The 24,323-nt window shown below is 52.0% G+C and overlaps 1 protein-coding gene across 4 annotated transcripts in view; it reads left to right on the forward strand.

Annotated features, from left to right (window-relative positions):
- The window catches only part of TRIM46 (tripartite motif containing 46), a 61,235-nt gene that overhangs the window by 32,822 nt on the left and 4,090 nt on the right, over window positions 1-24,323 (forward strand). For 3 of the 4 annotated variants that reach the window (XM_066608941.1, XM_066608944.1, XM_066608940.1), the window contains exons 2-9: window positions 5,874-6,117; window positions 8,362-8,705; window positions 10,486-10,629; window positions 11,968-12,063; window positions 13,118-13,371; window positions 13,480-13,601; window positions 14,249-14,548; window positions 19,793-20,090. In XM_066608941.1, coding sequence (XP_066465038.1) covers window positions 5,880-6,117; window positions 8,362-8,705; window positions 10,486-10,629; window positions 11,968-12,063; window positions 13,118-13,371; window positions 13,480-13,601; window positions 14,249-14,548; window positions 19,793-20,090 — 1,796 coding nt within the window. In that variant the 5' untranslated portion in view covers window positions 5,874-5,879. Of the gene's footprint in view, window positions 1-1,672; window positions 1,813-5,873; window positions 6,118-8,361; window positions 8,706-10,485; window positions 10,630-11,967; window positions 12,064-13,117; window positions 13,372-13,479; window positions 13,602-14,248; window positions 14,549-19,792; window positions 20,091-24,323 lie in introns of those variants that run through there. The other variant, XM_066608942.1, reaches the window with a different exon arrangement.

Here is a 24,323-nt window from a genome sequence, read left to right on the forward strand (position 1 = left end):
CCGGCAATACAGCCGGCTCCATTGAAAGCAATGGGCTGTCGGTGAGCGCGGCATGGATTTTCGGGAAGGGCTTAAAAATATAAGCCCTTCCCTGAAAAACATTCAAAAATGTGTAAAAATTAAAATATATATATACTCAGCCGGAGTTCAGCCGCGGCCGGCTGGCAGTTCTCCTGAATTGCTCTGTGTAGTATTCAGCAGCCGGGGATTTTAAATCCCCGCCTGCTGAATGGGCTCCCTCTGATTGGTCACAGCCCTCACCAATCAGAGGCAAGGTGAGTATATATATATATTTTTTTTTTTTTACACATTTTTGGATGTTTTTCAGGGAAGGGCTTATATTTTTAAGCCCTTCCCGAAAATTCATGCCGCGCTCGCCGGCAGCCCATTGCTTTCAGTGGAGCCGGCTGTATTGCCGGCTCCATTGAATTTCAATGGGTTGGACAGCGCTCCTTTGATCGGGCCCGTTTCGCTGAAAACGCTGCTAGCTACAGATTTTTCGGCGAATCATCGGCCCGGTCACGCGATTTGCGGATCCGCATCCGTCATGCGATCCGCAAATCGCGGCAAAAAACGGTCGTCTGACTGAGGCCTAATGCACACAATAGATATATTGCATGGGGCTGATATATACTATATATAATTCATAGGATAGATATGTTACATAGGGCAGATATATACTATATATAATACAGAGTACAGATATATTACATGAGGGTTGATGTGTACTATAGATAATGCATGGAGCAGATGCATTGCATGCGACGAATGCATGCTATTTATTTTTCTCGCGGTGGATGTATTGCAACTGGCTGATGTATACTATATATAATACACAGGATAGATATATTACATAAATTTGATATATACGCTGTTTCTCTGAAAATAAGATATACCCTGAAAATAAGCCCTATCATGATTTTTTTTAGGATTTGTGAGGATGCAGAATGATTTTTCAGGATTTTTGAGGATGCTCGAGGTATAAGCCCTACTCCAAAATAAAGCCCTATTTACAGTTAATTTTTAAAAAAATTATGTAAATAGTGTCCAGGCAGTTATGCATGTAAAAAAGTAAAATCTTTCGAGCAAAAATTAATATAAGACCCTGTCTTATTTTCAGGTAAACAAGGTACTATCCATAATACATGTGGCAGATAGATTACATAGTGCTGATGTTAATTATATATAATACACAGGACAGATGTATTACATGGGACTGATATATACTATATATAATACTCAAAAAATTATATATATATATATCACATGGAGCAGATATATATTATATATACTATTCAGTACACTTAAATTACACCGGGAACATATATACTATATATTATTCACAGGACAGGATGGAGGTTTTGGTAAAACATGGCCAGACTTGGATGTTAGAGAAGGCTTCCTTCTTGCCCCCTACCCCACAGCCCAGACATATGAAAAAACGGGAGATATTGTCACATGACTACACAACTAGTACTTGTTAGAAACTCCTGCAGCTTCTTTAATGGCCTCTTGGCTGTCTCCACACCAATTTTCTTCTGTTATTTTCATCAGGTTTTGAGGGACATCCAGTTCTTGGTGATGCCACTCTTGTGCTATTAATTCCCTTCTTGATGATGTCTTCACCGTGTTCCACGGTATATGTGATGCCTTGGAGATGTTTTGATCCCCTTCTCCTGACTGACACCTTCTAAAAATCAGACCCCTTTGATTGAAAGAGGGCAAATGTGATCCCTAGCTTCAAAAAAAGGGAGAAGTTAACTACAGGCAACTACAGGAAACTACAGGCCTGTCAGCCTGACTTCTATACTGGTAAAGATCTTTGAACAGATTATTAAACAGTATGTATGCAAGTACTTGGATGAGAATGGAGTAATTAGCCAGAGCCAGCATGGGTTTGTAGCAAACAAGTCATGCCAGACTAATTTCCTGTAATTTCCTTTTATGATAGAATCACTGACTGGGCTGATCAGGAAAATGCGGTGGATATAGTATATCCTGACCTTAGTAAAGCATTTGACAAAGTATCTCATACTATAATTATTGATAAAATGACCAAATATGGGATTGACAAGGCAACTGTTAGGTGGATTCACAACTGGCTGAGTGATCGTACTCAAAGAGTGGTCATAAATGGCTGCACATCCAAGTGGAAGAATGTATCAAGTGGGAACCACAAGGCTCTGTCCTAGGCCCAGTGTTGTTCAACATTTTTATAAATGATCTGGAGGAGGGAATTGAGGGGAAACTGATCAAATTTGCTGATGACACAAAGCTGAAAGGGATAACACTAGGGAAGAGAAAGTATTCAAAAAGTTCTAGAAAAGCTTGAACAGTGGGCGGCGACTAACAGAATTTAACAAGGAGAAATGCAAAGTCCTACATCTGGGCAAAAGAAATAAAAAAGCACATGCAAAATGGGAGGAATTGGGCTAAGCAGCAGCACATATGAAAAAAGACTTGGGTATACTAATAGATCATAAACTGAACATGAGTCAACAATGTGATGCAGCAGCAAAAAAAAGGCAAACGCAATTCTGGGATTTATTAAGAGAAGCATAGAGTCTAGATCACGTGAGGTAATTATTCCCCTCTACTCTTAGTCAGACCTCATCTGGAATACTGTGTCCAGCCCCGGGCACCCCGATTTAAAAAAAAAAAAAACATCAACAAAGTGGAGAAAGTCCAGAGAAGAGATACCAAGATGGTGAGCAGTCAGCAAACTATGTCCTATACTAAGGAATATATATATTTCTTCATCCCGACGTGTAGTCCCCTCATCACTGAACACTGTGACAGCTGTGGCAGGGGATTCATTCATCCCTACGGGAAGTCCCAGTGCTGTTACAATGTTCAGTGATGAGGGGACTCCCTGCGGGGATGAAGGAATCCCCTCCTGCAGCTGTCAGCAGGAGATTGCGATGTTCTGTCATTGCTTTTGATGGGGCCGGTGCTGCTGCCTCCACCCGAATTGAAAACAATGGATATCGCAGAATGAACAGACATGCTGCGATTTTTTTTTTTCACGCAGCAACGCAGACGTGAAAACATCACAAATGAGAATGAAACCATTGAAATTCCTTGGTTTTATAATCATGCGTTTTCCCTCCATCTTGCAATGCAAGATAGTTGCCTGATTCTCTCGCCAGCATGAAGGAGCTCTAAAGGTGTCTTCCATGCAGATTGATGATTTGCCTGAGTATATTGCTGATTTCGCTGATGTCTTTGCTCAGGAGGGGGCAGACAAGTTACTGCCCCACAGACAGGCTGTATAGTGGCTGAGTCGGTATGCCTGCAGGGGGCGGTTGATGGTGGCTGGCAGGGGTTGCAGTCAGTAGGTCAGGGAGCATGTTATCCGGCAGAGTACAGAGAGGTTTGGTTTAGGAGATGTAGCCTCCTTGAAGAGGTGCGTTTTTAGAGCACGCCTGAAGGGGAGACGAGAGAGGTGAAGTAGACCTCTTTGGCATGGTGGAGGGCTAGGTCATAGGTTCTGAGCATGAATTTGAAGTGGAGAAAGTCTGCGGACGTTTGTGACTTTCTCCACAGCCATTCAGCTCACCTAGAGCACCGCCGGATTAAGCGTGTTCGGTGCGTGAGCATGGTTGTCACGGCCTGCACCGGATGGCTTGAGTCACAGGGGGTGCTGCTTCATCCAGGGCATGCTTGAGAGTGGTGCTGTAATGTGCTGCAGCCAGGTTGGAGCAGGAGAGGACAGAGATAGGGGAGGTATTGTTGTGGTTTTTCTGGGATCTGTTCCTTTCTAGTAATCTGGTTCAGGTCTTGTATTTGGTTTCTCCATCTTCTGGCCCGGTAGGAGTGGTATTAGGGGAGACTTGCTTGGTTTCACCTGTGGGTAATTTGGGGGTACTATTTAATCTGGCCTGGTGCTTAGCTCAGTGCTGTTTAATTCAGTCTTCCTCTGACTGTGGTGGAAGGTAGAGTTTGGTGCTAGATCTCCAGTTGTCCCGATTCTTCACAAAGCTAAGTACTGCGGTTACTAATGTTGATATCCAGTTCTCTGTGGTTTTCTCCCACGTAGGGTCTGCTAGTGAAATAGGTGAGTGGTCAGGTTCACCCTTGTTAGGGCAGGTTATCTGTGTATCAGCAGGTCACTTGCCTGGGTAAACGGTTTATAGGGACAGTGTTTCCCTGCTGTCTGTTTTCTTTATTGTTTACCACTGTTTTGTGTGCAGTTGTGGTCTGTTTGTTCACAGCCTGTGACTCTTTCAGGGTTATGGATCCAGCTTGTCCTGATTGGACATGACAGATACTAGAGCCCCCATGCCTGCCTGTATCACATCTTGTATCCAAGCTAGAGGTGGTACAACAGGGTACTAGAGCCTACATGCCCGCCCGTATCACATCTTGTATCCAAGATGGAGGCGGTACAACAGGGTACTAGAGCCTCCATGCCTGCCTGTATCACATCTTGTACCCAAGCTAGAGGTGGTACAACAGGGTACTAGAGTCTCCATGCCCACCCGTATCACATCCTGTATCCAAGCTAGAGGTGGTATAACTGGCATCAGCCACAGGCCTGTGCTAATTTATAGGGTTAACAGCACCGATGTGGATTAGCGCTGCTCGCAGCTGGTGCCAATACCGGTCCTGTATGGAGCAGGATTGGCTCTCAGGAGCGCCAGGCAGGTACAGAGTCTACCTATTCCCAGGGTCATAGTGTAACGAGGAGCCCTTGTGGCAATTTTGTTTTCAACCGGATTAGGGGGGTCATTCACAACTATCCTAACCTTCCATGTTATAGATGGACGTATATCTCTCGCCCAGCTTCGGCTTCTCCCAGTTACCTGCAGACTATATGTTGTAGGCACTCCGGCGTCCGCTTGCAGCGCACTCTAGTGGCCCGCCAAAGTGCTGCACAAGCGCGTCCTGGACAAAGCGCCGTACCGGCCTCAGTCATTGTGGGCCAGGCGGTGCGGCGGGAGGTCAGTACAGCCGTATTAAAGGGCGCCAGAGAAAGCAGTAGCAGGCGTCCCTTCAGCAGAAGCAGGGAGTCGGCAGAGGAAATGCCACGTGTGATCCCGCTTGTAGATGAGGTTACTCTCTGTACAGTACGGGGGTATAAGACGAGACCCCTCATACAAAGGCTATACAGGGTAGATATATATAGTATATACAGGTTGTACATATCACTGTACACGGCCATGCCAGAAGTCCTGGGATAGCTCAGTGTACCCCACCACTGACGGGGCGGCTCAGGAACGCCTCTACAGGTTGTGAGGTTGAACAGCGCCCTGCATGCTCACAGTGAGGCAATGGGAATTATCGAATGGGGCTGATAGTGACCGCCCTCAGGTGCTTAATGATGGCAGCCGATCAACATCTGGCTAGAATTGTCCGTGCAAACAGACAAGCAGGTAGAGCCATCTGCAGACCCCGCAGGTCAGCGCCGCGATCAGCCTCCATACTGGTGTTGGGTCCACTGGTCTGCCACATCCGTGACCGGTGCTGGCTCATGTCTCCCACAATGATGGGATATTCCCGCAGAATAATGCTCTGCGCCGACGGGTCCAAGTTGTCCAGCATTGGTTGGAGCACTCTGGAGAGTTCCTATAAATGGCGCGGCCGGCATGGTCACCCGACATAAGCACAGTGGAGCATTTATGGGGTGTAGTGGAGAGGATCCTGTAGCTACAAATACACCGGAGCTGTGGGGGCTATGCGGACGGCTCAACATCCCTCCAGAAGTCTTCCATCCCCTTGTGGAATCAATGCCACGATGAGTTAATGCACCCTGCTGGGCTGGAGGGGTCCCGTGACTTCTGGCACGTCGGTGTATACACACACTATGATACACAGAGCAGATATCATGCGGTGTTGGGGTGATGATGACCAAAAGTTTTCTTGTCTTTCAGACGAGCATGAAGAACATGGAGCGTGAGCTCTTGTGCCCAGTGTGTAAGGAGATGTACAAGCACCCTGTGATCCTGCCATGTAAGCACAATGTGTGCCATGTGTGTGCCAGCGAGATCCTGCTGCAGAGAGGCTATGTGTGCGACCCCAACTCCGAGCCCAACTCCCCCGCATCCTCACCCTCCACACGGAGCCCGCGGATGGGCAGGAGAGTGGTCCCCAAGCAGGAGCGACTTATAAAGTCAGGTAACTGCACCATTCCAGCGTGTCCTCCACCACTTTGCTTGCTGTCAGTGAGTGTGAATACTGTTCCCTAACCCAATATATCTCACAGCTGAGGCTTTGTTACAGTGTATCAGTCTAGAAATGCTCTCTGGACCCCAGAGTGATATATTAGAAGGGCAGAGATGCATGGACGTAGTCATTATTACATCCGTATAACTGGATACAACTAAACTGCTGGCTTCTATCGGAAGTCAGTGCTTTTGTTTCTTTTTGCGGTGATTTCTCGGCTGAGAACAAATAGGACCTGCCCTATCTTCCCACACGTACAGAATACATGCTGCCGGGAAGATCGGGCGGCACCTGTCTTACCGCAGCCTTTTTCAAACTCCTGAAATTTCCCTCGTTCAGGCGCAGCTCCGTACCGCTGGGTGCAGTGGCAACTTGTGCTGCTACTATGTTCACCTCACAGAGGATTGTCTGATACATTGTAACAAACCCTCAGGCCCTTCGGGTAGTGCTTGCATAATTCTAAGGTGACCAGATTTTCCCAGGGTCAGAGCGGGACAAAGGGGTGTGGTTGCAGCGGGGCGTATCACAATATATGATTTTACCTCAGTTTTTATAAAATGTACAGTGCTGGCACAAAAAAGACATGCTTCCATGTGCAGACTGGCCTCAGTAGTAATAGTGTCCCCCACAGTGACCCCACTACTAATAGTGTCCCCCACAGTGGCCTCAGTAGTCATAGTGTCACCCACAGTGGCCCCAGTAGTAATAGTGTCTCCCACAGTAGCCTCAGTAGTAATAGTGTCTCCCACAGTAGCCTCAGTAGTAATAGTGTCTCCCACAGTGGCCTCAGTAGTAATAGTGCCCCCCACAGTGGCCTCAGTAGTAATAGTGACCCCCATAATGGCCACAGTAGTAATAGTGACACCCATAGTGGCCCCAGTAGTAACAGTGACACCCATAGTGGCCCCAATAGTAATCGTAACGTCCACAGTGGGCCTCAGTCATAATAGTGACCCCCACAGTGGCCTCAGTCATAATAGTGACCCCCACAGTGGCCTCAGTAGTAATAGTGTCCCCCACAATGGCCTCAGTAGTAATAGTGTCCCCCACAGTGGCCTCAGTAGTAATAGTGGCCTCAGTAGTAATAGTTACGCCCACAGTGGGCCTCAGTAGTAATAGTGACCCCCACAGTGGCCTCAGTAGTAATAGTGACCCCCACAGTGGCCTCAGTCATAATAGTGACCCCCACAGTGGCCTCAGTCATAATAGTGACCCCCACAGTGGCCTCAGTCGTAATAGTGACCCCCACAATGGCCTCAGTAGTAATAGTGTCCCCCACAGTGGCCTCAGTAGTAACAGTGGCCTCAGTAGTAATAGTGACCCCCATAGTGGGCCTCAGTAGTAATAGTGTCCCCAACAGTGGCCTCAGTAGTAACAGTGGCCTCAGTAGTAATAGTGACCCCCATAGTGGGCCTCAGTAGTAATAGTGACCCCCACAGTGGGCCTCAGTAGTAATAGTGACCCCCTTAGTGGCCTCAGTAGTAATAGTGACGCCCACAGTGGCCTCAGTAGTAATAGTGACCCCCACCGTGGCCTCAGTAGTAATAGTGTCCCCACAGTGGCCTCAGTCATAATAGTGACCCCCACAGTAGCCCCAGTAGTAATAGTGACCCCCCACTGTGGCCCCAGTATTAATAGTGACCCCCCACTGTGGCCCCAGTATTAATAGTGACCCCCACTGTGGCCCCAGTAGTAATAGTGACCCCTATATTGGCCTCAGTAGTAATAGTGACCTCCTATATTGGTCCCAGTAGTAATAGTGACCTCAGTAGTAATAGTGACATTATATTGGACCCAGTAGTAATAGTGTCCCCCACAATGGCCCCAGTAGTAATAGTGTCCCCCACAGTGGCCCCAGTAGTAATAGTGACCCCCACAGTATAGCCCCAACTTATTCTGCTACACTTGTAGTAGTAATAGTGAACCCCATAGTGGCCCCAGTAGTAATAGTGTCCCCTGTAATGCCGCTGAGTGATTACTAGTCGGGGAGCTTGGACACCCTGGCTGGAAATTACCTTCATGGTGACCCCGCGTCCCGAAGGTGGGACAGATGTCCTGAAAGTGTGACAAATGGCTGTCCCGCTTGGGGCCCTAGGGAAAGCTTGGGACCACTGGTCCCAAAACGGGACTGTGCCGCCTATATCACGACATCTGGTCACCTTAATAGTTCATCATCAACCCTTGTCTCTCCTGCAGGTTTTGGCACATACCCAGGCAGAAAGCGCTGTAATGCCCACACGCAGAGTGTCCTTTTCCCATGTCCTTCCTGTCATCGTGATGTGGACCTTGGGGAGAGGGGTCTGGGTAACCTTTTCCGAAACCTGACCTTGGAGCGAGTCGTGGAGCGTTACCGGCAGACAGTCAATATCAGTACCGCCATCATGTGCCAGTTCTGTAAACCGCCACAGCAGGAGGCCAGCAAGGGCTGCACCGAGTGTAGAGCCACCTTCTGCAACGAGTGCTTCAAACTCTACCACCCCTGGGGCACCCAGAAGGCCCAGCACGAACCCACTCCTCCAACCCTGACCTTCAAACCAAAGGTGAGACCCTGACCCCTGGTGACACCCTAACCTCTGCTGAAACCCTGATATCTGGTGAGACCCTGACCTTTGCTTAGACCCTCATATCAGATGAGACTCTGACATCTGGTAATGCCCTAACCTCTGGTGAGACCCTGATATCTGGTGACGCCCTGACCTCTGGTGAGACTCTGATATCTGGTGATGTCATGACCTCTGTGACGCCATGATATCTACTGAGACCCTGATATTTGGTGACGCCCTGACCTCTGGTGAGACCCTGATGTCTGGTGACGCCCTGACCTCTGATGATACCCTGATATCTGGTGACTCCCTGATATCTGGTGATGCCCTAACCTCTGGTGAGACCCTGACCTCTGGTGAGACCCTGACCTCTGGTGATGCCTTGACCTCTGGTGATGCCCTGAACTCTGGTGTGATTCTGTCCTCCTGACCTCTGTTGAGACCCTGACCTCTAAAGATAAAGTCCCCTGGTGCAAGCACCGAGTCATGACTGACTCCTAGGGTGACATCACATCATGACGTTCTCTTGGCAGACTGGTTTTTTTTTTTTAACAATTCTTTATTTATAACTGGGGGTGGGGTGGGGTGGAGAGGAGATAGGTACAACATTTTATCTGTAACAATTATAACACCTGATATATAACACCTTTTTTAAAAAACTCTATGGCTCGTGTCAGTGGGGGACCCCAGTGAACCGAGTGTTCCCTCCTGAATAGGTGTCAAGCTTAGTATTGGATGAGGCCCTTGAGCCTCAGACAGGCTACGTGTTCTGCAAGATGGGGCTACCGCCACACATCGTTCACTACTTCTCTCAATCTACGAGAGTGTGGTCAACTGATTGGCAGACTGTTTTTGTTGGGTGGTTTGCTTTCCCCATGTCACCCTGACATCTGTTGAGAACCTGAGCTCTGGTAGGACCCTGTCCACTAGTGAGACCCTGGCATCTGTTGAGAACCTGACCTCTGGTGTGACCCTGTCCTCCTGACCTCTGGTGGGACCCTGTCCACTAGTGAGACCCTGACATTTGTTGAGAACCTGAGCTCTGGTGGGACCCTGTCCACTAGTGAGACCCTGGCATCTGTTGAGAACCTGAACTCTGGTGTGACCCTGTCCTCCTGACCTCTGGTGGGACCCTGACATCTGGTGAGACCCTGTCCTTCTGACCTTTGGTGAGTCCCTGTCTTTCTGACCTCTGGTGAGACCCTGACATCTGTTGAGAACCTGAGCTCTGGTGTGACCCTGCCCTCCTGACATCTGGTGAGAACCTGTCCTTCTGACCTCTGGTGAGACTCCGACCTCAAGTGAGACCCTGACCTTCTGACATTGCCCTCCTGACCTCTGCTGAGACCCTGACATCTGTTGAGAACCTGAGCTCTGGTGTGACCCTGCCCTCCTGACATCTGGTGAGAACCTGTCCTTCTGATCTCTGGTGAGACCCCAACCTCTAGTGAGACCCTAACCTTCTGACATTGTCCTCCTGACCTCTGCTGAGACACTGATATCTGTTGAGAACCTGACATCTGGTGAGACCCTGACCTTATGACCTCAGGTGAGACCTTGTCCTCTTGACCTTTGCTGAGACCCTGATCTTATGACCTCTGCTGAGGCCCTGTCCTCCTGACCCATGGTGAGATCCTAACCTATGCTGAAACTCTGACTTTTGGTGACCCACTGACCTCCTATCCTTTAGGGACCCCCTCTCAACCGGTGACCTTCTTTTCTCTGGTAACCCCCCGAGCTCTCAGTGTCATGACCCTATGTTATCCTCTATCTGCAGGGTCTTATGTGTCCGGACCATAAGGAGGAGGTCATGCTGTATTGTAAGACCTGTCAGAGGCTGGTGTGTCAGATCTGTCGGGTGCGGCGGACGCACAGCGGACACAAAATCACTCCGATTATCAGCGCCTACCAGGCCCTGAAGGTGAGGCTGACTGGAGAATCCTCCCATGTGATGACCCGATGATTAGTATAGCTGCAGTTTGTTCTACTGGAGATTCTTCCAATCACAGCAGAGTATAATACAAATGACCACTAGATGGAGACACAGCCCAACATAGCACTGCCCTGATAATACCGCGGAGGATCAGAGTACTGCTGATTTTGAGGGCCCCTGGCCTTTATACCTGGACCACAGGTCCTGTTTACTGCACACATATTCCCCAGCAGGGGTCAGTAAATGGGAGTACCTCTAATATCAGACAATAGTGATGTGGCCACTGGTCCTGGAAGACGTCTAGTGAAGGACGGACGTCTCCTTTATGACAATACGATAAAGTGTGTCATGTTGTTTTATACATTTTATGGAGTTGTTAGAGAAGGTCTGCGTCATAAAGGAGCCGGTAATGGACGCCCGAGGCTCTAATGTAGGGGGTGCAGGCCTTCTATCTCGCCCAATCCAACAGAAGAACGATTGTGTATGGGATTACCTGTATATATGGGGTACGCCATGTATGGGATTACCGATACATATGGACACACACCATGTATGGGATTACAGGTATATATGCGGTACGCCGTGTATGGGATTACAGGTATATATGCGGTACTCCGTGTATGGGATTACAGGTATATATGCGGTACGCTGTGTATGGGATTACAGGTATATATGCGGTACTCCGTGTATGGGATTACAGGTATATAATGACGCACACCATGCATGCGATTACAGATATATTTGGGGTACGCCGTGTATGGGATTACAGGTATATATGCGGTACGCCGTGTATGGGATTACAGGTGTATATGGGGTACGCCGTGTATGGGATTACAGGTATATATGCGGTACTCCGTGTATGGGATTACAGGTATATATGCGGTACGCCGTGTATGGGATTACAGGTATATATGCGGTACGCTGTGTATGGGATTACAGGTATATATGCGGTACTCCGTGTATGGGATTACAGGTATATAATGACGCACACCATGCATGCGATTACAGATATATTTGGGGTACGCCGTGTATGGGATTACAGGTATATATGCGGTACGCCGTGTATGGGATTACAGGTGTATATGGGGTACGCCGTGTATGGGATTACAGGTATATATGCGGTACTCCGTGTATGGGATTACAGGTATATATGCGGTACGCCGTGTATGGGATTACAGGTATATATGCGGTACGCCGTGTATGGGATTACAGGTATATATGCGGTACGCCGTGTATGGGATTACAGGTATATATGCGGTACGCCGTGTATGGGATTACAGGTATATATGGGTGCATTCTCTTTAGTAATATCTGGCGTGTTTTCAGGATAAACTCAGTAAGACGATCACCTACATCCTGGGCAGTCAGCACCTCCTACAAGGACAGATAAGTGAGCTGGAGGAGAGCATGAAGCACACGGAGGTGAGATGGACCCTCTCCCGTCCTCTGACCTCTCCCACTCCTAACCTCTCCCGTCCTCTGACCTCTCCCACCGACTGACCTCTACCATCCTCTTACTTCTCTCAACCTCTGGCCTCTCCCATCCTCTGACCTTTCCCACTCCTGACCTCTCCCGTCCTCTAACCTCTCCCATCCTCTGACCTCTCCCATCCTCTGACCTCTCCCATCCTCTGGCCTCTACCATTCCTGACCTCTACCAACCTCTGACCTCTCCCACCCTTTGACCTCTTCCCCCCAACTCTTCTTCCCCCCTGACCTCTACCATCCTCTGACTTCTTACACCTCCTGACCCCTCCCATCCCTAAATCCTCAGTCTCCTCACATACCCTGGCCTTCTGACCCCTTCCATCCTCTGATTCTTTGCCCCTCCCTCCAACTTCCAGACTATGACCTCACCCAGCTTTTTTCTTCAATCCCGCCTCTTAAATGACCCCCCAACCTCCTGACTCTCCAAACCTCCCACATCTCTAACCCTCCCCTTCCTATCTCTGGCTCCACCCTCTGCAGGGCTGATTAAACTCATCCCCCAACGCATATATTGTATTTCAGCTGCACTTCAGTAGCGGTAAGCGATTCCAGCGACCTCATTGGTTGTTGGGTACACCCCCCCCCTTTGGAGATGTGCAGGAGTGCTACTTCACGAGACCCGCGGGGGGTTAGGGTTTAGGGTTAGGTTTAGGGTTAGGGTTAGGGTTTGGGTTTGGGTTTGGGTTTAGGGTTAGGGTTTAGGGTTGGGGTTAGTTGCCGACCCTCCTACGACCCTACTGCTGCTTATTTAACGGGCCGCCCACTCGTGCACATCTCCAAAGGGGGGTGTGTAACCAACAACCAATGAGGTCGCTGGAATCGCTCACCGCTACTGAAGTGCGGCTGAAATACAAAATATGCTCCCACAACAGGTCTATAGTAGCTGCCTGACTCCACCTCTTAGCTGACCGGCCGCCCCATACAACTCATTGCCCCGCCCCCCTCAGGGTCAATGATTTGCAGTCATCACCCAGAATCCTCTCCACAGCTGAATGGAGCCAAAGCTCAGGAAGAGGTTCTGCAGCTGGTCAGTGCTCTGCGCTCTGCCCTCGATGACAAGCAAGTGTCGCTGACGCGGGACATCACGGAACGACAACGCGAGCGCCGCTGCATCCTGGAGGCCCAAGTGTGGGAGCGCCAGACCTTGCTAGAGAATTCTGGACTGGTCAGCTACGCCCACGAGGTGATGAAGGAGACGGAGCAGCCATGTTTTGTTCTTGCAGCAAAACAGCTACACGAGCGGTATGAGCCCTGGGGGGACGGTGGGAGGGTCACTGGTGGATGGAGTCCATGGATGTAGTGCAGGACATAGAGGGCATCTCAGTAACCTTGACCTTCGTTCGTTCCCAGCATCGTCCGAGCTATCGAGTCTGTCCAGAGCTTCCGGTCTGCGGCCTTCGCTCCCCTGCCAACGGTCAAGCTGGATGTGAGCCGAGAGCTGAAGTTACTGACGGAACTCAACTTTGTCAGAGGTAAATGCGCCCATGTGACGTGGCGTTGCCATCTCCAGGGTCATCCCCATCCATGACCCCTTCATTACGACCTCCAGTGCTCCGCCGGGCCGTTGTTCGGAGGGCCGGGACATCTGCTGCATGTGCTGAATGTTAACGCTTTGTCATTGACTTCCATCCATTTCAAGGTGTCGACGCGAGGAGCCTCCATGTCTGTAGTTGGTGGAGACCCCGCAACCTCCTGGAAGGTCCCTGTTAGCCCATCCATGGCCCTTCTCACACCCGTATGTCCCTCTCTCTGTTTGTAGGGCTCTCAGGGTGACGCACAGTCCAGGAGATAGCAGAGGCAAGTGACCAATCTCCTGCCCGGAGACCCCCTTACCCCCAACTCTACCCCCCTTCACTGCTGAGGGTCCCCGGCAGTCTGTGCCCAGACTCTGGCTAACTCCTCATCCTGCGTAGCCTTGTCTGTTCCTTCTCCCTCCACCCTCCTCGTCGCTCCTTGGACTGACTCTCTGCCTGCGTCTTCCTGCTCGCTCTCTGGGGTCTTCAGTAACAGGGGCTCTCTTTTCCCTCTATCTTAGCATGGAAAGCCCCTTGCGTCCCACTTCTCTTTCCTCCTTCCTCCACCATCTTCCCCTCTGATGTTATCAATGCTTCTACTGCAGCTCCAGATGCTCCTGTCATTGACACACAGCGGACGTACGCCTATGATCAGATCTACCTGAGTTGGCGCCTCCCGCAGGACTCCGCCCCCGCCTGGCACTACACTATAGAGTACCGGAAAATCGATCCCAAACACAAGACCCTAAAACTGTGGCAGCGACGAGAGGAGGTATGGAGCCTCAGCACCGTCTTAGAGGGCCCAGATATCGACAGCGTGTATGTGCTGAGGGTAAGAGGCTACAACAAGGCCGGGTACGGGGAGTACAGCGAGGACATTTACCTGCACACCCCACTGGCGCCAGGTAAGTGCTCGCTGTTACTGCTAGGTGCATAGACATGTCACTCTTAGATGAAGCAGCCACCATGTAAACCCAATTCCAAAAAAGTTGTCACGCTGTGTAAAATGTAAATACTTGGAAAGAAAAAAGAATGTAATGATTTGGAAATCTCAGCTTGGATATTGTATTCCCCATAAAACATACCAGAGGGGAAGGGGACATTGTTCCATTTAGAAACTGCGGGCAGCAACACATCTCACAAACGTTCAGACGGGTAACAAAAGGTTGGAAAAGTAAGTGGTACTAATGAAAAACAGCTGGAGGGTCAATTTTCTACTACGTCACATGACTGGATATAAAAAGAGTATGTTAGAGAGGCCGAGTCTCTCATAAAGATGTTCGGAGATCACCAATCTGTGAAAAACTTCACAGAGTCTAAAAATTGTGAAACCCCCAAAAATGTTCCTCAAAGTAAAATTGCCAAGACTTTGAATATCCCCCCATCTACAGCACATAATATCATCAATAGTCCGAGAATCTGGAGAGATTTATGTGGGCAAGGCCGATGCTCAGTATTGGGTGCTGGAGATCTACGGGCCCTCAGGCGTCGCTGCATTATATACAGGCATGATTCTGTAATGTAATCCCTGCATGGGCTCAGGAATACTTCCAGAAGTCATTGTCTGTGAATATACAATCCACAAATACAACTTACAGCTGTATCATGCAGAGAAGAAGCCGTTTACCAACACACTTCAGAAACACCGGCGTCTTCTCTGGGCCAAAGCTCATTTACAATGGCCTGAGGCAAAATGGAAAACTGTTCTGTGATGAATCAAAATGTGACATTCTTTTTGGAAGCCACGGACGCCGTGTCCTGCAGACGCAAGAGGAACAGGAGCATCCAGCATGTTATCAGCACTCAGTTCTACATCTCTGGTGGTATGCCTATGGCATGGCCAGCTTACACTACCAATGCTGAGCAGTATAGAGGTTGTAGAACAACATATACCTCATCCAGACAACGTCTCTTTCAGGGAAGACCTTGTATGTTTCAGTAAGGCAAGGCTAAACCACATACTGCATCCATCACCCCTGGACTCTTCTTCTGGAAGCCATGCTGTTGTGATGGATGCAGTATGTGGTGGAAGGTCCAGACTGCAGGTGGACGGTTCACCACGGACTCTTCTTCTGGAAGCCATGATGTTGTGATGGTAGGTCCGGACTGCAGGCGGCTGGTCCACCGCAGACTCTTCTCCTGTTAAGCCATGCTGTTGTGATGGATGCAGTATGTGGTGGAAGGTCCAGACTGCAGGCTGCTTGTTCACCCCGGACTCTTTTCCTGTGAAGCCATGCCGCTGTGATGGATGTTGTATTGGTGGAAGGTCTGGACTGCAGGACCCTTCTGGAAGAAGAGTTATTCCGGACTCTTCTTTTGGAAGCCATGCTGTGGTGATGAATGCAGTATATGGTGGACGGTCCGGACTGCAGGCGGCTGGTTCACCCCAGACTCTTCTTCTGTGAAGTCATGCTGTTGTGATGGATGCAGTATATGGTGGAAGGTCCGGACTGCAGGAGGCTGGTTCACCCCCGGACTCTTCTTCTGTGAAGTCATGCTGTTGTGATGGATACAGTATATGGTGGAAGGTTCGGACTGCAGGCGGCCGGGTTCACCCCCGGACTCTTCTTCTGTGAAGTCATGCTGTTGTGATGGATGCAGTATATGGTGGAAGGTCCGGACTGCAGGAGGCTGGTTCACCCCCGGACTCTTCTTCTGTGAAGTCATGCTGTTGTGATGGATGCAGTATATGGTGGAAGGTCCGGACTGCAGGAGGCTGGTTCACCCCCGGACTCTTCTTCTGGAAGCCATGCTGTTGTGATGAATGCAGTATATGGTGGAAGGTCTGGACTGCAGGAGGCTGGTTCACCCCCGGACTCTTCTTCTGTGAAGTCATGCTGTTGTGATGGATGCAGTATATGGTGGAAGGCATCAGAACAGCTTCACAAAAGAAGAGTCCGGGGTGAACCGGCCGCCTACAGTCCGGACCTTCCACCAATAGGAAACATTTGGCGCATTATGGAACAGAAAATCCGGCAGAGATGACCGAGGACTGTGGAGCAGCTAGAATCCTCCATCAGACAAGAATGGGACAACATTTCTCTCCCAAAACTGCAGTAATTGGTCCCCTCACTCCCCAGAAGAGGGGATGCCACACAATGGTAGACACGGCCCTGCCACAACTGTTGTGAGATGTGTTGCTGCCAGCAATTTCTAAATGGAGAGCTATCCTCCTCCGATATGTTCTGTATTGTAGCCTCCGCTCTTTGCCATCCAGCTTCGCACTTCCTCATCTCACCGCTCTTACTTCTTGGAGGGGTCATCCACTTTTATGTGTTTTGTGTTTCGCAATTAAATGGCCGCTGTGACATCACCTCAGCTGTAAAACGAGTTCTGCTCTAGTTAAAGTTATGTGATGTTATCACATGGCGCCGAGTGATCATGTTATCATCATGCTATTTACACATCACTGTTATCAGAGTACATTATCATCCCATGTACACAGTTCTGCTCTAGTTAGTTATGTGATGTTATCACATGGCGTCGAGTGATCATGTTATCATCATGCTATTTACACATCACTGTTATCAGAGTACATTATCATCCCATGTACACATCACATTCTCGCCCAATGTACATGTCACATTCTCGTCCTGAGCACACATTACATTTCCGCCCATGTACACGTCACATTCTTGCCCTGTGTACAAATCACACCGTTGCCCAGTGTACAGATCACATTCTTGCCCTATGTACACATCACACCATCGCCCAGTGTAGAGATCACATTCTTGCCCCGTGTGCACATCACATTCTTGCCCTGTGTACACATCACACCATCACGTCGTGTACACATCACACCGTCGCCCAGAGTATACATCATACCGTCGCCCAGTGTACACATCACACCGTCGCCCAGTGTACACATCACACCGTCGCCCAGTGTACACATCACACCGTCGCCCCGTGTACACATCACACCGTCGCCCAGTGTACACATCACACCGTCGCCCCGTGTACACATCACACCGTCGCCCCGTGTACACATCACACCGTCGCCCCGTGTACACATCACACCGTCGCCCCGTGTACACATCACACCGTCGCCCCGTGTACACATCACACCGTCGCCCCGTGTACAAATCACACCGTCGCCCCGTGTACAGATCACACCGTCGCCCCGTGAACAGATCACACCGTCGCCCCGTGTACAGATCACACCATCGCCCCGTGTACAGATCACACCGTCGCCCCGTGTACAGATCACACCGTCGCCCCGTGTACAGATCACACCGTCACCCCGTGTACAGATCACACCGTCACCCTGTGTACACATCACACCGTCTCCCCGTGTACACATCACACCGTCACCCTGTGTACAGATCACACCGTCGCCCTGTGTACACATCACACCGTCTCCCCGTGTACACATCACATTCTTGCCCTGTGTACACATCACACCATCACGTCGTGTACACATCACACCGTCGCCCAGTGTACACATCACACCGTCGCCCAGTGTACACATCACACCGTCGCCCAGTGTACACATCACACCGTCGCCCAGTGTACACATCACACCGTCGCCCAGTGTACACATCACACCGTCGCCCCGTGTACACATCACACCGTCGCCCCGTGTACACATCACACCGTCGCCCCGTGTACACATCACACCGTCGCCCCGTGTACACATCACACCGTCGCCCCGTGTACAGATCACACCGTCGCCCCGTGTACAAATCACACCGTCGCCCCGTGTACAGATCACACCGTCGCCCCGTGTACAGATCACACCGTCGCCCCGTGAACAGATCACACCGTCGCCCCGTGTACAGATCACACCGTCGCCCCGTGTACAGATCACACCGTCACCTCGTGTACAGATCACACCGTCACCCTGTGTACACATCACACCGTCTCCCCGTGTACACATCACACCGTCACCCTGTGTACAGATCACACCGTCGCCCTGTGTACACATCACACCGTCTCCCCGTGTACACATCACATTCTTGCCCTGTGTACACATCACACCATCACGTCGTGTACACATCACACCGTCGCCCAGTGTACACATCACACCGTCACGTCGTGTACACATCACACCGTCGCCCAGTGTACAGATCACATTCTTGCCCTGTGTACACATCACACCATCACGTCGTGTACACATCACACCGTCGCCCAGTGTACACATCACACCATCACATCGTGTACACATCACACCGTCGCCCAGTGTACACATCACACCGTCGCCCAGTGTACACATCACACCGTCGCCCAGTGTACACATCACACCGTCGCCCAGTGTACACATCACACCGTCGCCCAGTGTACACATCACACCGTCTCCCCGTGTACGCATCACATTCTTGCCCTGTGTACACATCACACCGTCGCCCCGTGTACAGATCACACCGTCGCCCAGTGTACACATCACACCGTCGCCCAGTGTACACATCACACCGTCGCCCAGTGTACACATCACACCGTCGCCCAGTGTACACATCACACCGTCGCCCAGTGTACACATCACACCGTCGCCCAGTGTACACATCACACCGTCGCCCAGTGTACACATCACACCGTTGCGCCGTGTACACATCACACCGTCGCGCCGTGTACACATCACACCGTCACCCAGTGTACACATCACACCGTTGCGCCGTGTACACATCACACCGTCACCCAGTGTACACATCACACCGTTGCGCCGTGTACACATCACACCGTCGCCCAGTGTACACATCACACCGTCGCCCAGTGTACACATCACACCGTTGCGCCGTGTACACATCACACCGTCGCCCAGTGTACACATCACACCGTCACCCAGTGTACACATCACACCGTTGCCCCGTGTACACATCACACCGTCGCCCCGTGTACACATCACACCGTCACCCCGTGTACACATCACACCGTCGCCCCGTGTACACATCACACCGTCGCCCCGTGTACACATCACACCGTCGCCCCGTGTACACATCACACCGTCACCCCGTGTACACATCACACCATCACGTCGTGTACACATCACACCGTCAACCTGTGTACACATCACACCGTCACCCCGTGTACACATCACACCGTCGCCCCGTGTACACATCACACCGTCACCCCGTGTACACATCACACCATCACGTCGTGTACACATCACACCGTCAACCTGTGTACACATCTGGATTGTCGTCTTCTCTCTTCAGTGCTGAACTTCTTCCTGGATGGTAGTTGTGGATTTCCGCGAGATCGGCTGGTGGTCAGTAAGGATCGCAGGGCGGTGCGCAGCGTCCCCGGGGTGCCCATGCTGTTCGCCGCAGAGCGCTTAATGACGAGCTGCCACGTGTCCATGGAGCTGGTGCTGGGGGACGTGGCCATCACACAGGGGCGATACTACTGGGAGTGTTCAGTGGACCCCAGCTCCTATGTGGTCAAAGTGGGTGTCGGGCAGGAGAGTAAACTGCAGGAGCTCTTCCAGATGCCGCAGGATGTGGTCAGTCCCAGGTGAGAGCCGGTCACTCCGGTGTGCGCCCTTGTTACACTAGCAATCCGTGTGTGTCCAATACTGTCATATTAGTGGTACATGTGCATCCAGTATAGCTGCGGTAGTGGTCCGTGTGCGTCCAGTATAGCTGCGGTAGTGGTACATGTGCATCCAGTATAGCTGCGGTAGTGGTCCGTGTGCATCCAGTACAGCTGCGGTAGTGGTCCGTGTGCATCCAGTACAGCTGCGGTAGTGGTCCGTGTGCATCCAGTACAGCTGCGGTAGTGGTCCGTGTGCATCCACTACTGTTACACTAGCGGTCCGTATGAGTCCAGTATGACTGCAGAAGCATTTCATGAACGTCCGGTACGGCTGCGTAGTGATCCGTGTACGTCCGGTACGGCTGCGGTAGGGATCTGTGTGCATCTGGTACGGCTGCGGTAGGGATCCGTGTGCGTCCGGTACAGCTGCGGTAGGGATCTGTGTGCATCCGGTACGGCTGCGGTAGGGATCCGTGTGCGTCCGGTACAGCTGCGGTAGGGATCTGTGTGCGTCCGGTACGGCTGCGTTAGGGATCCGTGTGCGCTCGGTACAGCTGCGGTAGGGATCGGTGTGCATCCGGTATGGCTGCGGTAGGGATCCGTGTGCGTCTGGTACAGCTGCAATAGGAATCCGTGTGCGTCTTGTACGGTTGCGGTGTGGATCTGTGTGCGCCCACTACAGTAACTCTTGTGGTCCATGTGCGTCCAGTACAGCTGTGGTAGCGGTCCGTGTGCTTCCACTACTGTTACACAAGCGGTCCGTGTGAGCCCCGTACGACTGCGGAAGCATTTCATAAGCGTCGGTAAGGATCCGTGTACATCTGGTACGGCTGCAGTAGGGATCCGTGTGTGGCTGGTACGATTGCGTTGTGGATCCATGTCCGTTCGGCACGGCTGTGGTAGGGATCTGTGTGCGCCTGGTACGGCAGCGGTGGGGATCCGACTGCATCCGCTACGATTGCGGTAAGGATCCGTGTGTGTCTGGTACGGCTGCAGTAGGGATCCGTGTGCTTCCGGTAGGCTGCTGTAGGGATTTGTGTGCATCTGGTACGGCTGCAGTAGGGATCCGTGTGTGTCTGGTACGGCTGCAGTAGGGATCCGTGTGCATCTGGTACGGCTGCAGTAGGGATCCGTGTGCGTCAGGTACGGCTACAGTAGAGATCCGTGTGCGTCTGGTACGGCTGCAGTAGGGATCAGTGTGCATCCGATACGGTTGCGGTGTGGATCCGTGTGTGTCCGGTACGGCTGCGGTAGGGATCCGTGTGCGCCTGGTACAGTTGGGGTAGGGATCTGCGTGCATCTGGTACGGCTGCAGAAGCGTTTTGTGTGCATTCCGATACGGCTGCGGTAGGAATCCTTGTGCATCAGGTACAGCTGTGGTAGGGATCTGTATGCATCCGTTACGGCTGCGGTAGGGATCTGTGTGCGTCTGGTACGGCTGCGGTGTGGATCTGTGTGCGTCTGGTACGGCTGCGGTGTGGATCTGTGTGCGTCTGGTACGGCTGCGGTGTGGATCTGTGTGCGTCTGGTACAGCTGTGGTGTGCATCAGTGCGCGTCTGGTACGGCTGAAATAGGGATCCGTTTGCGTGCCGTACAGTTGCGGTAGGGATCCGTGTGCGTCCGGTACAGCTGCAGTAGGGATCAGTGTGTGTCTGGTACGGTTGCGGTGTGGATCTGTGTGTGTCCACTACAGTTACACTAGCAGTCCATGTGTGTAGGGATCCGTGTGCGTCCGGTACGGCTGCGGTAGGGATCCGTGTGCGTCCGATACGGCTGCGGTAGGGATTTGTGTGCATCCGGTGCGGCTGCGGTGGGGATCCCTGTGTGTCTGGTACGGCTGCGTAGGGATCAGTGTGCGTCTGGTACGGCTGCGGTAGGAATCCGTGTGCGTCTGGTACGGCTGCGGTAGGAATCCGTGTGCGTCTGGTACGGCTGCGGTAGGAATCCATGTGCGTCTGGTACGGCTGCGGTAGGAATCCGTGTGCGTCTGGTACGGCTGCGGTAGGAATCCGTGTGCGTCTGGTACGGCTGCGGTAGGAATCCGTGTGCGTCTGGTACGGCTGCGGTAGGGATCCGTGTGCGTCTGGTACGGCTGCAGTAGGGATCCGTGTGTGGCTGGTACGATTGCGTTGTGGATCCATGTCCGTTCGGCACGGCTGTGGTAGGGATCTGTGTGCGCCTGGTACGGCAGCGGTGGGGATCCGACTGCATCCGCTACGATTGCGGTAAGGATCCGTGTGTGTCTGGTACGGCTGCAGTAGGGATCCGTGTGCTTCCGGTAGGCTGCTGTAGGGATTTGTGTGCATCTGGTACGGCTGCAGTAGGGATCCGTGTGTGTCTGGTACGGCTGCAGTAGGGATCCGTGTGCATCTGGTACGGCTGCAGTAGGGATCCGTGTGCGTCAGGTACGGCTACAGTAGAGATCCGTGTGCGTCTGGTACGGCTGCAGTAGGGATCAGTGTGCATCCGATACGGTTGCGGTGTGGATCCGTGTGTGTCCGGTACGGCTGCGGTAGGGATCCGTGTGCGCCTGGTACAGTTGGGGTAGGGATCTGCGTGCATCTGGTACGGCTGCAGAAGCGTTTTGTGTGCATTCCGATACGGCTGCGGTAGGAATCCTTGTGCATCAGGTACAGCTGTGGTAGGGATCTGTATGCATCCGTTACGGCTGCGGTAGGGATCTGTGTGCGTCTGGTACGGCTGCGGTGTGGATCTGTGTGCGTCTGGTACGGCTGCGGTGTGGATCTGTGTGCGTCTGGTACAGCTGTGGTGTGCATCAGTGCGCGTCTGGTACGGCTGAAATAGGGATCCGTTTGCGTGCCGTACAGTTGCGGTAGGGATCCGTGTGCATCCGGTACAGCTGCAGTAGGGATCAGTGTGTGTCTGGTACGGTTGCGGTGTGGATCTGTGTGTGTCCACTACAGTTACACTAGCAGTCCATGTGTGTAGGGATCCGTGTGCGTCCGGTACGGCTGCGGTAGGGATCCGTGTGCGTCCGATACGGCTGCGGTAGGGATTTGTGTGCATCCGGTGCGGCTGCGGTGGGGATCCCTGTGTGTCTGGTACGGCTGCGTAGGGATCAGTGTGCGTCTGGTACGGCTGCGGTAGGAATCCGTGTGCGTCTGGTACGGCTGCGGTAGGAATCCGTGTGCGTCTGGTACGGCTGCGGTAGGAATCCGTGTGCGTCTGGTACGGCTGCGGTAGGAATCCGTGTGCGTCTGGTACGGCTGCGGTAGGAATCCGTGTGCGTCTGGTACGGCTGCGGTAGGAATCCGTGTGCGTCTGGTACGGCTGCGGTAGGGATCCGTGTGCGTCTGGTACGGCTGCGGTAGGGATCCGTGTGCGTCTGGTACGGCTGCGGTAGGGATCCGTGTGCGTCTGGTACGGCTGCGGTAGGGATCCGTGTGCGTCTGGTACGGCTGCGGTAGGGATCCGTGTGCGTCTGGTACGGCTGCGGTAGGGATCCGTGTGCGTCTGGTACGGCTGCGGTAGGGATCCGTGTGCGTCTGGTACGGCTGCGGTAGGGATCCGTGTGCGTCTGGTACGGCTGCGGTAGGGATCCGTGTGCGTCTGGTACGGCTGCGGTAGGGATCCGTGTGCGTCTGGTACGACTGCGGTAGGGATCCGTGTGAGTCTGGTACGATTCCGGTAAGGATCCGTGTGCGTCCGGTACGGCTGCGGTAGTGATCCGTGTGCATCCGGTACGGCTGCGGTAGGGATCTGTGTGTGCCTGGTACGATTCCAGTAAGGATCCGTGTGCGTCTGGTACGGCTGCGGTGTGGATCTGTGTGCATCTGGTATGGCTGCGGTGTGGATTCGTTCGCGTCTGGGATAGGGATCCGTGTGCGTCCCATACAGTTGTGGTAGGGATCCATGTTCATCCACTAGAGTTACATTAGCGGCCTGCATGAGTCCAGTAGGACTGCGGAAGCATTTCATGAACGTCTGGTACAGCTGCAGTACGGATCCGTGTACATCCGGTACGGCTGATGTGTGGATCCATGTGCGTCTGGTATGGCTGCGGAAGGGATCCGTGTGCATTCGGTACTGTTGCAGTGTGGATCCATGTGTGTCCCGTACGGCTGCGGTAGGGATCCGTGTGCGCCTGGTACGGTTGTGGTAGGGATCTGCGTGCATCTGGTACGGCTGCGGTAGGGATCTGCGTGCATCTGGTACGGCTGCGGAACTTTTCGTGTGTGTTCCGATGCAGC

Source organism: Eleutherodactylus coqui, chromosome 6 (assembly GCF_035609145.1).
Source record: "Eleutherodactylus coqui strain aEleCoq1 chromosome 6, aEleCoq1.hap1, whole genome shotgun sequence".
In the NCBI taxonomy this organism is placed as follows: Eukaryota; Metazoa; Chordata; class Amphibia; order Anura; family Eleutherodactylidae; genus Eleutherodactylus; species Eleutherodactylus coqui.